Source organism: Ailuropoda melanoleuca, chromosome 7 (assembly GCF_002007445.2).
Source record: "Ailuropoda melanoleuca isolate Jingjing chromosome 7, ASM200744v2, whole genome shotgun sequence".
Lineage (NCBI taxonomy): Eukaryota > Metazoa > Chordata > Mammalia > Carnivora > Ursidae > Ailuropoda > Ailuropoda melanoleuca.
The window spans coordinates 48884631-48897674 of NC_048224.1; the positions used below are offsets into that span (position 1 = coordinate 48884631).

The window sequence follows — 13044 nt, forward strand, 5'->3', positions numbered from 1 at the left end:
CCTATAGCACTTAGAACTGTGTCTGGAACATGTTAAGTGCTCTAAGAGTTAGTTACGCTATTCCTTAAACACTCCCTCCACTGCAACACAGTTAAAACAGGCTCCAAGCCCCACCATCAATCACTACTTTTGGGAGGTGGAACAGACTTGAGTCCTGAATTTGGACTCCACTACTTTCTAGCTTAGGAGGTCTTGGGCAAGCTACTTAACATCTCAGATACAAACTAAGGATAAGAGCATAGTGAAGGACTGTTAAGTAAGCTAGAGTGGGTTGTTGTGAAGGTAGAGGAGGTGCCCAGGGTGTTTTCCCTGTCTCTACCTGGTGACATATCATTCAGCCTACGAAGTTGAGCCTGGGATCATTTCTCAAAGAAGCATCTCCCCTGGCCCACCCCCACTACCATCTGCCCCATAGTTTCCCTTCTGAAGTTTCCGTACACCCTACATTAGGACATAGCTTCCTGAGCTGCTGATTCAGATTCGTCTTTCCCTTTTCCACACTACGAGCTTCCAGAGGAAGAGTTCGTGTTTTATTGACCTTTAACCTTAATGACCAGCATAGACTGGAGCTTAAAATGTATCAGCTGAGTGAATGAGTACAACCAGTCAAGGCCCAGTGAAAATGGTGTTTTGATCCACTCAGGCCATTATCTGTTCATATTCTGAGGTTCCACAGAAGTGTCTTTGTACTTCTATGACACGAGTTATTTATGAATTTGTCCTATTTCATTCCTCCCCTAGACTGTGAACTGCTAGTATTATCTATGTCCTCATCTGCCATAGAGAAGTACTTTATCTGTATTTGAATAATTGAATTGACTGACTGGATTACAAAATATTTCAACCTCCCTGGTCTATTCTTTCAGATCCTTCCCAGGCATGTATGCATGAGGTAGGTGATTATTTATTTAAAGATTTTTTAATTTTAGGGGCACCTGGATGGCTCAGTTGGTTACGCATCGGACTCTTGGTTTCGACTCAGATCATGATCTCATGGGTTGTGAGACTGAGCCCCGCATGGGGCTCCATGCTCAGTGGGGAGTCTGCTTGAGATTCTCTCCCTCTGCCCTTCCCTCTCAAATAATAAATAAATCTTAAAAAAAAAAAAAGATTTTTAATTTTAAGTGCAACCTACCCCCACCATGTGGGGCTCGAACTCACAACCCCAAGATCAAGAGTCCCATGCTCTACTGACTAAGCCAGCCAGGCGCCCCGAGGCAGGGGATTATTTAAATCTCAAGGAGTATCCCGGTAGCTTATTTAAGCCAAAAAGTATACCAAGGATATCAATATAACTAAAATGCACCATGAACTTAATATTGACACTAAAACAACTTTTAAGGTGGACAAATAATTTTATTTTGTGCATGCAAATACATGTCAAGTACTGCAAACTTTTTCCATCAATTTTCTCTCAAACACTGAAAATCATGATGCTCTATTCTGTGAACAGCCAAAGCTAATATCTCTTCACTTCAGTGCTACAGCAAAAACACACGGAATTCACTCTTTGCTATTCACTATCATCACAACCCTCATTGTTCCAACTCTGCCCTCCCCCCATATACAGGCCTTATAAATCCTAGCCTTCCCCCCATTTAATCCTATTCCTATAGCACAAAGGGAAACATTACAATTTGGAAATTCAAATTGAAATAAATGGAATAGAATTTATTCCCATATATATTCCCCATTTCATTGTACAGAATTATTTTAAATTATAGTTTTAAATAGAAGCTGAGTATATGCCTTAAAAATGAGCATTAAATCCATCTTAGAGATGGTGCCTGCTTTTTACATGATGGGTGTACACCATCTTTAATTTCATTTACATTTCAATCGAACAATAGATTTGCAAAGAAAATGTCTAATACAGACGTAAAAATATTCACACTAGAGCTTCACAATCGGTTGTACAATTGACAAACAGGCCTCTTTTCCCAAACTTTCCAGCTAAGCAAATTTATAAAATGTAATCAATGCAACAAGAAAAACATTTCTCTTTCACTTCCAGGGAAAAGAATATGCAATAAACAGTATAAATGCAGACAGCAGTTGCTGCAAGCTAACCACGATACTCCCAAGTGGCTGTACAGTGGATATGTGCAGTACAAATAAAAGCCACATGTGTTGTATCACAACTACAGTATAATTGTTTGCCCAGCTAAGAGAATGCATGCACTTCCATGCCTTGGGTTATAAAGTGAGGCCTAATTCTCGACAGATTGATGGAATATATGCAAATGACCTTGGCTTTTGGCAGTACTAAGTGCAGCCAGTGTCTATGTTCCACTGGTTTGAGGATATTTTTAAAATTTTACTTAAAAAAAGAAAAAAGTTGCCAATTTCGGATTTGGGGGAATAACTGCTCTTGGAGTAGAAATAAGACTCCACTCAAATGTGGGGTGTTCTGATCAGTGGCCTTGACTCCTTGTATTCCCTTGCCAGCAAAGGGATACAAAGAAACTGCTAGTATAAAGGATTAACTAGCAAATGTATTCAATTTATCCAGAAAATGGGATACTCCTTGAGCACTTTCATTTGTGTTCTGCTTGCAGAAGGGGTTCTTATGAAGGAGTTACAGTAAGTGATCCCATAGACACTCTTCAATCACTAAAACACAAGAAAAGTTCTTCCAGGAAACTAATACATAGTTGCAATGCAACTTTTCCCTTTAACTGCTCAGTTACCAATACTGGTGACAGTCTGCTCAGAAAACCACACCAAGAAGCTAGGGAAGAAATATTCAGATTCAAAGTTGAAATCACATGCTGAATCTGATCATTACAATTCCACCCCTGTCAACTAGACAACATGGGCTTTAACATCTAAAATGCAAGAGCAAGAGCAAGCTAGATGGTTTTTAAAACAATGTTTTCAAATGTTTAAATGATCCCATTTTAAATTCCTAGAAATTGCTGTGCATCCTGTAATTTTCTCAAGGCAGCATATAAAATTGGGATGTGCTTTATATACTTAGAATCAACTCGAAATTTGAGTGAAAGTGACTAGATCCATACAAACGGGATATTTCAGTTCTCGTATAGGAGGTGAGGTTTCTTTTATTATTCTCTTGTGAGAGTAAATAACTACTAGAAAAAAAATCAGTGCCACTGACCCAGTGAAGTACTACCTTCTCTTGAAAATTGTAACGCACGAACTCCATGCATGACACTGGCTTATCAGGTGGTACTGAAACGAAGTCATGGCAGGAAAGGCAAGGGCATCTGCTCTGCTCAGGTACCAATTAGACGAAATACATACATCACTTTCTCAGGTTTTAGAAAATGAACTGACATTACAAAAGAGAACTACTGAGGCTACATTCACAGAATCTGAATGAGGCACATGGCCTTCAAAGTGGGACTTAGAAATGGAAAAACAAAAACACACAAAAAATAAAACAAATGCCCCACCATTTCCCCACTTTCCGGACCTCAGACTACTTTTTCCTAATTAGACCACAGGCACCATAAGCAGTTAAATTAACTGACATTACATCTTTCCTCTCCTATTGCCTTATATACTGATTTCAAACATATGTACATCACAACATGCTGGTAAAAGGGTCAAATGACACAATGCACCCAAATTTAAAAAGTCACATCCTTGGACTGATTTGTAATTTTTTTTCCCTCCATGACATCAGGGAGTAACTCTTTGAAGAAGGATCAGAAAAATTGCTCTTTCTTCGAAAGGGGCAGAGAACCAGTCTTTCCTCACGTGAAACCCACCATGAGAAAAAGAAGATGGTCACTACACAGATAAAGGATGCAATACAGAATAATCCCGACACAGAAACAATTCCTGCGTTGTTAGTGAGAACAAGAGTAAGATTTGAAGAACAGGGAGTCATTGTTTTCTGGGATCACCTGCTGCAAGACAAGCATTATTTTAATATAAATATTCTGAGACATACCAATAAGGTTGGCAGGTATATACATACACTGATGCAAATGTAATTTCACTGGACAAGTAGGCAAACACCTAAGCAGTTTATCCCAAACCCCTCCAGCAGAGCACAACCAAGTTTCAAAATTTCAATTTTAAAATTAAAAAGATAAGGTTAAATACACAAGATCAATTTATGTAGTATATATTCACCCTCAGAACGTGCTGAAGATGTTTTGCGTAGTTCTGTTGCACAGAGGGTTCTTTCCCTGAGGGCACATAAGGAGCTCTCAAACTGTTAATAGGTCTCTATTTTGTAACAAAATAGCAATTTTAAAATCTTAAAAAAAAATACATTACCTTCAACATGGAAGATCTCACTATTTAAATATCCATGAAATAGACATACTGGTTTGCATATCCTTTTTGGAAATACAAACAGCAAATAAAGTACATTGGAAGCATTTTAAATGTAATAAGCGCATATTTATAGAAGGGTTCTGATATAAATTATATAACAATCATGTTCCTGTAATATCCTAGGCTAATTTATAATGTCAGAAATAAGTTAATGTAACATGGTTTAAAACTCTCATTCCTATTCATTTCAGGTTACAGAGTGAAATAAATAAAATGTCTTTGTAGGGATAGGGAGCACTGGCCATGGCAAAAAGGTACAGTACTAACCAAAGGAAACAAGTCAAGGCTACTGTGCTGTTATGTTACAAACAAACATCTTCATACATCTGAATATTAAATAAATGTGTAAGATCTTCCATACTGACACCAGAATATCAAAACTACCCCTTTGTTTCTCAGGTATATTTACAACTTATCAGTCACCTTATGAGCATGTTCATTAAGACAGGTTATCAAACACCAGTATTTACTCATTCTGATCAAGAAATTTCAGGGAAATGTCAACCCTCCCGCCCCTGGAAATGTGCACAAAACTTTTTATCAAAATCTTATCTGATACAATGCTGTGGTTTTGTAAAACAACTAAATAGCTCAGACGACCAATAACATGATCCTGTTTAAGCAACTTGCTAGCAGGAAAAGCCCTTACATACAGTACACCTGGTGAAAGATCAGCTTGGCTTAAAATATTCCAGTACAATTTTCAGAGTAAACAACTTCACAGAAGTTAATTAAAAAAATAATAATAAAAGTCAAACTAATCTCAAAGAAACCGGGGCGGGGGGGGAGAAACAAAGAGACAAACTATAAGTAAGATCACCAGGAAGGAATGCCCAGCTTTTGTTTCCAAATGTTGACTGAAATTTAGGTTTCAGTAAAATACCTCCCATAAATCTGGGGCATGGCTGGTTGAACATACTGCATACTTCCAGATGCCAGGTCCAAACACTTTTCAGTCACATTTAGCAGGGCAGAAATTATTCATGTTTTTAAGTATGAATAAAGGTTAGCCAATGTTCTATTATTACATGGTTCATAGTCTTATCAACCTAACAGTCAGAAAACAAGGAAAATTAAACCCCAACGTGAAGTAACAATAAACAATATTTAACCAAGATATTGCAATGAACATCCAAATTAATTAGTTTAAATAAAAAAAAAAAACAAAAAACCCAGCAATACCATCTTGTTAGTCAGTGCAAACGCTACATACAGGGTTTTCTCAAGAAAGCTGAAAGCACCTGATTCTTTTGCCAAGTCATCAGAGTCAATAATGTACAGGCTTAAATCTGCATTTTAAAAAACTGCCATTACATTAGTGCATAATTTATCAAAATTGTAAAAACGATTCTGCATAACTTAGGAGAATTTAATATCTAGTACATCAGCTGAAAGACTTAGGCACTTGGTTATATATTTAATTACTTACTTCAACAAGTAGCCTGTGTATAAATATTAACAAAGCAGAAACTATTCTTGAAAAATGGAAAATTAAAAAAAATTTCAATGCTACAGATAAAAGCACTGCACCACACTCCTACATATAATGCAGTAAAGAAAGCTAGTATATAACCCTGTAAAATTCTATGGTAAGAACATCTAACTCCACTCTTCAAAGTAAAAAAAAAGAAAAGAAAGAAAGGAAGGAAGGAAGGAAAAGAAAGAAAAAGAAAAAAAATCCATGCAAAGTCCCATGAAAAAGATAAACAAAGCAGCTGGAATGAGATGGAAATTTCTCTCAGCAAAACATAAAATAGAAATAAATAAGTTAATTAAGTCTACTTTCACTAGATGTATCATTGTAGGATCCTGCTAGTTTAATAACTGAGTTGTTAATTTTCTATAGAAGCCATTTAAAATAGGAAATGGCTCAGTTACTGCACCGGATTGCTACAAACTCATAAAAAGCTGCTTGAAGCTTAAGTTAAATGTCCAAATTCCAATCACCTCTGGAAAGTGAACGTGTTACCCTAGGTAAAGTAAATTTCTTTTTTTTTTTTCATAATGCTAATGCAAGAGGGCTTGAAGTATCAAAGAGTCCACAGGAAATGGATGCCCCCAGTAATATCTTTTTTTAAAAAAAATATACATTATATAATATATATTATATATATAAAAAGCTAGTGTAAATGCTTCCATGGTATGGTCACAAATTTGAAAGATGAACCTCCTTTCAGCTGTTAACCATCTTCCCATTTGCAACAGGTTTTAAAAAGTCGTTTTTATCTTCAGACATAACATGAGTTTTCAGAATGAGGTTGCCAACACTGACAGACGTGGTGATGGGGAGGCAACTTGCATTGCTAATGGACACTGGGAGTGGCTGGCTAAAGCAAGAAGTTACCGGCAGAATTGTTTTTTGCTCCTCCCTGGGAGAAAATAAATGACATGGAAAACAAATTAGCTTTAAGTGAAAACTTTAAAGAATAACCATACATGCTTAATACAAGTTGTAACAAACCTTAGGAGCCCCTAGCAAAGGCATGTCTTTATCACTAAAAAGTATCCACGTTCACTAAAAAAAAAAAAGTTCCACTTTCCAAAAATCATATTCAAAAAAATAAAATACTGGTTAATTTAAGGCCAACAAACTATCAAGTTCCAGACTAACCCATATTTTTGGCAGTAATTATATAAAATGGCAATATTAAATCCAAGAGTATCTTCACATGATTTTTAAAAAGGGAAATCCTACATATAGTTTTTAATTCTCCATTTTGCCATCTAGAAGTCTGCCTACCAGACTGAGAAAGTACAACCTGATGCTGGAGCATGAGGACAACAACATTTATCCCAACAAATAAAGCAAGTTTCAGGCCCCTTAAATGGGCTACTTTGTTTGTTCAAATTTACCTCTTCTCTCCTAAAAATCCAGACTGACCCAATCACGTCCTATTACATAGGTCTTCCCCTCACAGGATAAAGCCAAAAATGCATTTAACACTGTATCTATTTCTCTTTAAATATTTACAGCCTACATCCACTGGTTAGGAATTATCTGTCTAACACTCACAGAATCACATGGTCTTCACCTAAACTCTGTCTCTTCTGCTCCAGCGGCTCCTTTTGGTGCTGCTGGACTGGGTGCCCATTTTCCACTGCTGTTCCATTCAGCAACTGATCATTTTGAGCACTGATACCAAGCTGTATGTCCAGGATCTCCTAAGAAAATAAAATGTTAATCCTTCACTATGAAAGCACTTTATACTTTCATTGCCAATGGAATAAAGCCTCCTAAATATTTAATTGTGGTACTTACTTCAATTTGTTCACCTTGTCCATCAGGTTCATCAGTATCGAGTGCCGAAAGCTCTAACTCAATATCCCTATCAGGCTTAGTATCGCTTGCATCTTCTGTATAATCACTCTGTAATTAAGAAAAACGCCGATTTTATACCTGTGGAAGCTGAGGCTTCCCTTTTAGATTAAAATGGGAATCCCAATGATTGAAATAAGGAATTATATAAGAAATCTGGTACTACAATTTTATTTCTATTCTGAGTTTTAAAAGCAATCACCCACCAGAAAAAGGCACACTAACATGAGCTAAGTAACGGCAGAAACCAACACAACAGCAAACAGTAAATGTATTACGCATGAAGCTGGGAGATTCAGTTTCTTTACCTCTCCGTTTCTCAGTTCAATTTCCTTGCTTAGAAGATTTAAGGTAAGGTGACGGCCTTCATCCAGGGAATTCCATTTCTGTTGCATGGCCAGAGCATTGGCCTCCCTCTGAAGAAGCAGTGAGTTACTCTTGGCCTACAGGAAAGAAAAAAAAAGTAAAGTTAGCTTCCAACCACCATTTTATTTTTTAAGAATTCAAAGCTGAACAACACAGAGCCTACCTGCTGAAGTTCAATGCTCAAAAGGTCTCCAGTACTGGAATGCTTTCGATGACCAGATAAATCAGTAACAATGAATCTGTCCCTTTAAAGAGAAACATGTTTATAGAGTTATAAAAGTGAAATCAATGAAGCAACAAAAGCAGGAATGGCTATCATATGCCATACATGTTTTCAGTACGGGATCAACCCTGAAATTTTCAGTTGTCATTCCAAATGTACATTTTTTTTCAGAAATTTGTTATATAGCTAGAATCATCATACTTCATGAATAATCGGGGGGTAGGATCTATACTCTTGAGGATAACGTACAAGTCTGAGAATAGAGAACCCAAGAGAAAATTAAGAGTAACATTACCGTTCAATATAGTGTGCTGATGATGTGGCCTCGTTACCATATGAACTCCACCTTGAATCAACAGCATTGACATAAGGAACATAATCTACAGAAATGCAGAAAAAAACAATGATCACACAAATGAAAAATCTGTATATAAATGTGAACATACATTTTTAAGAAAAGATCCCTTATTTTATCCAACCACCCATGTTCTCCTGGCTAAACCATTTAATTCTGAGCTTCCTATGATTATTAATGGAGGGAAATGTTCTGTACCTCACAAAATGAGGATTAAAAAGCACAGTGTTAGAACATATCAGTATTAGTAAGGTGGATTACCTGATACACTGATAGGCTTAGTGGCACTTCCTTGGGAAGCAGTGGCCTGGACAGGATCCGTGGTATGGTAACCTGTACGTGAAGATCTGGAAATTGCACCCCATTTTGAGATGATAGGTCCATCACTAAATGGAATTATTGGGTCTTCTTCTTTTGTCCTTCTCTGGGTTTCAAATAAATGCACTCTTCTCTTAACATCTCCACTGTCCAGGTCCTGCACAAACCAAAGAAAATCAATAAAGGGATTGCTGGCAAGTACTTCAGCTAGTAATACAGATACATGCTTTCAAAAGACATGTAATTAAGTTTTCTGGCAAATTTAACACTAGCTATAGATCTCAGTGGTAATCCAACATCTATTTTCAACCACCGAACTACGCTCAAATAATTTTAACATCAAATGCAATGTATTTCAGACTTACCTAAATATAACTCTGCTGCTTACAGAGGAGTTATATAGTAACAGTATGAAGATGAAAGCATTCAATCACTCTAAAACTTGAGTCAACATGCATGATATCCCCCCGCCCCCCCAAATCATACCATTAATACAGCATTTGAATTAGCAATTACATCTCTGGGCTCCGAATCGATGGCATTTATACAGGAGCCTATGGTGCCACAAGACCAGGGAGAATAATGAGAAAGATGATCTTCTTCAAATTTTGTACCACTCACACTCTCAGAGAACTGATTAAAAAAAAAGAAGAAAGGCATAGTCAGTTAGTACAAATCTTAAACTTAAAAACTTGTAACTAAAACAAAGTAACAATTACAGAATATACAGGACTTCACAGTGAACAATTAAATCTTCAATAATTAATATAAAAAACTGTCATAAGTAACAAGTAGTATCTATACTCTTTGTGTTTATATTGTTCATTAACAGATAGAATGACTGCTCTTTTTATTTTGTCCCTTCAGTACTCCTAAGAAACCCCTGACTGACACTATCAAAACCAATCAACAAATATTTGCAACATGCCTTAAGCATGGACGAGGTACTCCAAAAAATGAAAAAAGCAAACACACACAGACCACATGAAAATATGGGAATATAAATGATAAACCATGCAAGATTAAAAATAAACAACAACAACTCAAAGGCAGCTCTCTGGAACTAGAAGTTAACAAACTTTAAAGGGACTGCCAGAATTACAGGATCAGAATATTAAAGTTGTAATTATCATTAAATCTAGTTTACTCATTGTACAGATACAGAAAGCCAAGGCCGAAAAGGTTAAATTACTTATCCGAAGTCATATGGCTAGCAAACAGCAGAGCTGAGTGTCAGGGAAATACTTTTTTTTTTTTTTTAAAGTAATCTCTACACCCAACATGGGGCTTGAACTCACGACCCCAAGATCAAGAGTCGCATGCTCTACTGACTGAGCCAGCCACGCTCCCCGGGGAAATACTTATTTCTTAAAGCATTAGTATAAAAAAATGTAAATACATTTTTGTATCAAGCAAGTGGCAACTCCATTACACTGTTGTCAAGATGTTTAGCTGCTTTTAAGAAGTCTAAGGTTTTTTTTTGAAGATTTTTAAAAAATATATTTACTGGAGAGAGAGAGAGAACGAGTTGAGGGAAGGACAGAGGGAGAAACATTCCTCACTGAGCAGGGAGCCCAACAAGGGGCTCGACCCCAGGACCCTGGATCATGACCTGAGCTGAAGGCAGATGCTTAACAAACTGAGCCACCCAGGTGCCCTAAAAAAGTCTAAGTTTGATGAGGAATTTGGATCTAGTTTAAAAACTCAATGGTTTATTGAAATACTTATGGATGAAAAAATATGATGTCTAGGATTACTTTCAATAATCCAGAGGAAAGAGAGGGTACAAATCAAACAAGACTGGCTGAGTAGATAATTAGGGGTGATAGGTACATGGGGTTTATTATATACTATTCTCTCTACTTTTTATGTGTTTGAAATTTTTCATAGTAAGATTTTAAGAAGTTTTTTATATTAGAGCCTGTAGGAATGGGAAATCGACCAAACTACAGGAATTTAAAAAAAAATGGTTTGTTCTACATATAAAAGTACTGAAAACAACAGGGTACACTGAAATGATCCTAGTACAAAAACTTGTTTTGTAACAAGAACAACGGGTAACAGTGATATAGAACTCCAAAGATAAAAGAGCAGGCATTTCTGCACCTCTTGTGAAGTAGGGAAGAAATACCCATGCTAGACCAGGATTCAAATCCCAGCTACTTACAGGGTGAATTTACTACTTGGGCAAATTACTTAACTTCTCTGAGTAGGATTCCTAAAAAATACAGATTTAATACCTGCCCCCTAAGATTTTTGTGAGAATTAAATAAAATAACATTATGGAAATGCTTAGTACAGTGCCTGGCACAAGTAGGTGCTCAATAAATGGTAGATATAAATCTTATTAATTAAAACCAGAAAAACAATGAGAACTACACTTCTGGAAAGACCTTCAATTCTTGGTGGGAAAAGGACTGTGACTTCATGGTCTTCAGAGTCTGACAATGCCTAACTATAGTGCTCATTATATACTCAGTGTTCACGGAACTAAGCAGACTCGACTGCACACCAAACCACGCAAAATAGCCAACACGGCTAAGCCTGGTTTGAAGAAGTGCTCTGAGGTCAGGTGTCTGACCTGTCCTTGCAACATCAAATGATTAAAACCTTTCTTACATCAGTGCGAAAGTCTACACTGAATAGAGGAGAAGGTGGTGTTGGTGACTGTGTTGCCACAGGAAGAGTTGAAGAGACAAGAGGTGCTTTCTGAGTGTGGTACTGTGCCCACTGCTCTGGCTTTCTTCTTATCTGCTCCTCGCAACTGGTCTTCAAATGACCACAAGGTTCCTAAGGGGGGATAAAAGAAACAATCTTAATCATCTAGGGAGCAGTAAATAAATTTAACTATGCTCTGTGGAAATAATGTTAACAGTTTATTGTATCTCTGGGACCAAAAAAAAAAAAAAATAGAGTAGGGAAGTCACCTTAGTCTGTTCTCCACACATTTAAATGAAAGGGTTAATATTGAGTCCAGTGATGTTAAAAGTACTGTCCGAGCACTCAGTTTTCTGGTTTAGGGAAGTCATTTCTATCTACATGGGAATACTGAAAACAGGCCTGTCCTTGTATTTTGGAGATTTTTTTTTTTTTTTTTTACTTTCCCATCAGTGTCCTATCCAAGCATAGCATTTATTGAGCATTAATATGTATCAGGTCCAGTTCTAAGGGCTTTGTTTTTCTGATTTAATCCTCACAACAGCCTTATGAGGTAGGTACTACTATCACTGCCACCAAACATGAAAAACCTGACACACAGAATTCAAGTGACTTCTGTAAGTCACACAATTCAGAAGTGGAGGAGCCAGAAACCTATACCCGGGAGGTATGACACCAAGTGTGACAGCAGGCTCTTACCCACTACACTACGGTAGCACTCTCCTACTTCCATCATCACTTACCCTTGGTAAAGGCACACTTGTCCTTGGCTCACTTGGTGGCTGACAAGCCACTGAATAATACCCATCTAATGAGTTATATCTTTCTCGCAAAGACGTCTGATAAACAGACGAGTGCATCACATCCATTGGAGGTAAAGAATTGCTTCTAATAATGTCATCTCGTTGGTACATAGGTGGGCGCCAGATGCGCCTGCTGTCGTACACAGGAGCATACATTCCAGAAGGTACTGGAGGAACTGGTCCATACGGCTGCGGAGGAGGAGGTTGGTAAGGAGAAGAATTCATTCGATCTCGAGGGGAAAATGTACTGTAATGATCAGCATATGGCATAGAAGCAGGTGGGAGGGAGGACTCTGGAACATTATTGGACCTCACAAAGCGAGGAACACAGGGAGCCACACCAGCTGGTACCGTTGGAGGTGGTGGGTAGTATCCTTGAAAATCAGAAAGAGGAGTATTTAATGTAATCTTAGTAAAATCCAACATTTTATAAAGATTTAAGTTGAAAGCAGCCTTTAATGTGGGAAAAAAGTAAGCTTTGAACCTTACTTAATCACCCCTGCCTAAGAAAGAAACTACATACTTTCAAGACACTACTATATGAAAATCATTAAAGTTCACTATTTTGTTAAACTGCTCCTCAAAACCCCAAGACAGAGCTGTTAACAGATGAATGGTAAGTTTCCTTCTAGGGCATCTACTGCCACAGGTTTTGGATTATGTAATTAGTTACATTATTGACTCAAAACTTTTG

At 37.2% G+C, this 13044-nt stretch overlaps 1 protein-coding gene across 4 annotated transcripts in view; it reads right to left on the reverse strand.

Annotated features, from left to right (window-relative positions):
- Nucleotides 1-1335: 1335 nt before the first annotated feature.
- RC3H2 (ring finger and CCCH-type domains 2) overlaps nucleotides 1336-13044 on the reverse strand; it is a 52362-nt gene continuing 40653 nt past the window's right edge. The window contains exons 12-21 of one of the 4 annotated variants that reach the window (XM_034664458.1): nucleotides 12291-12724; nucleotides 11509-11679; nucleotides 9406-9522; nucleotides 8833-9046; nucleotides 8512-8596; nucleotides 8157-8238; nucleotides 7936-8070; nucleotides 7571-7678; nucleotides 7325-7473; nucleotides 1336-6680 (exon numbers count right to left, since the gene is read on the reverse strand). In XM_034664458.1, the coding sequence (XP_034520349.1) occupies nucleotides 6485-6680; nucleotides 7325-7473; nucleotides 7571-7678; nucleotides 7936-8070; nucleotides 8157-8238; nucleotides 8512-8596; nucleotides 8833-9046; nucleotides 9406-9522; nucleotides 11509-11679; nucleotides 12291-12724 (1691 nt within the window). In that variant the 3' untranslated portion in view covers nucleotides 1336-6484. Of the gene's footprint in view, nucleotides 6681-7324; nucleotides 7474-7570; nucleotides 7679-7935; nucleotides 8071-8156; nucleotides 8239-8511; nucleotides 8597-8832; nucleotides 9047-9375; nucleotides 9523-11508; nucleotides 11680-12290; nucleotides 12725-13044 lie in introns of all 4 variants that reach the window. The other 3 variants (XM_034664457.1, XM_034664460.1, XM_034664459.1) reach the window with 3 other exon arrangements.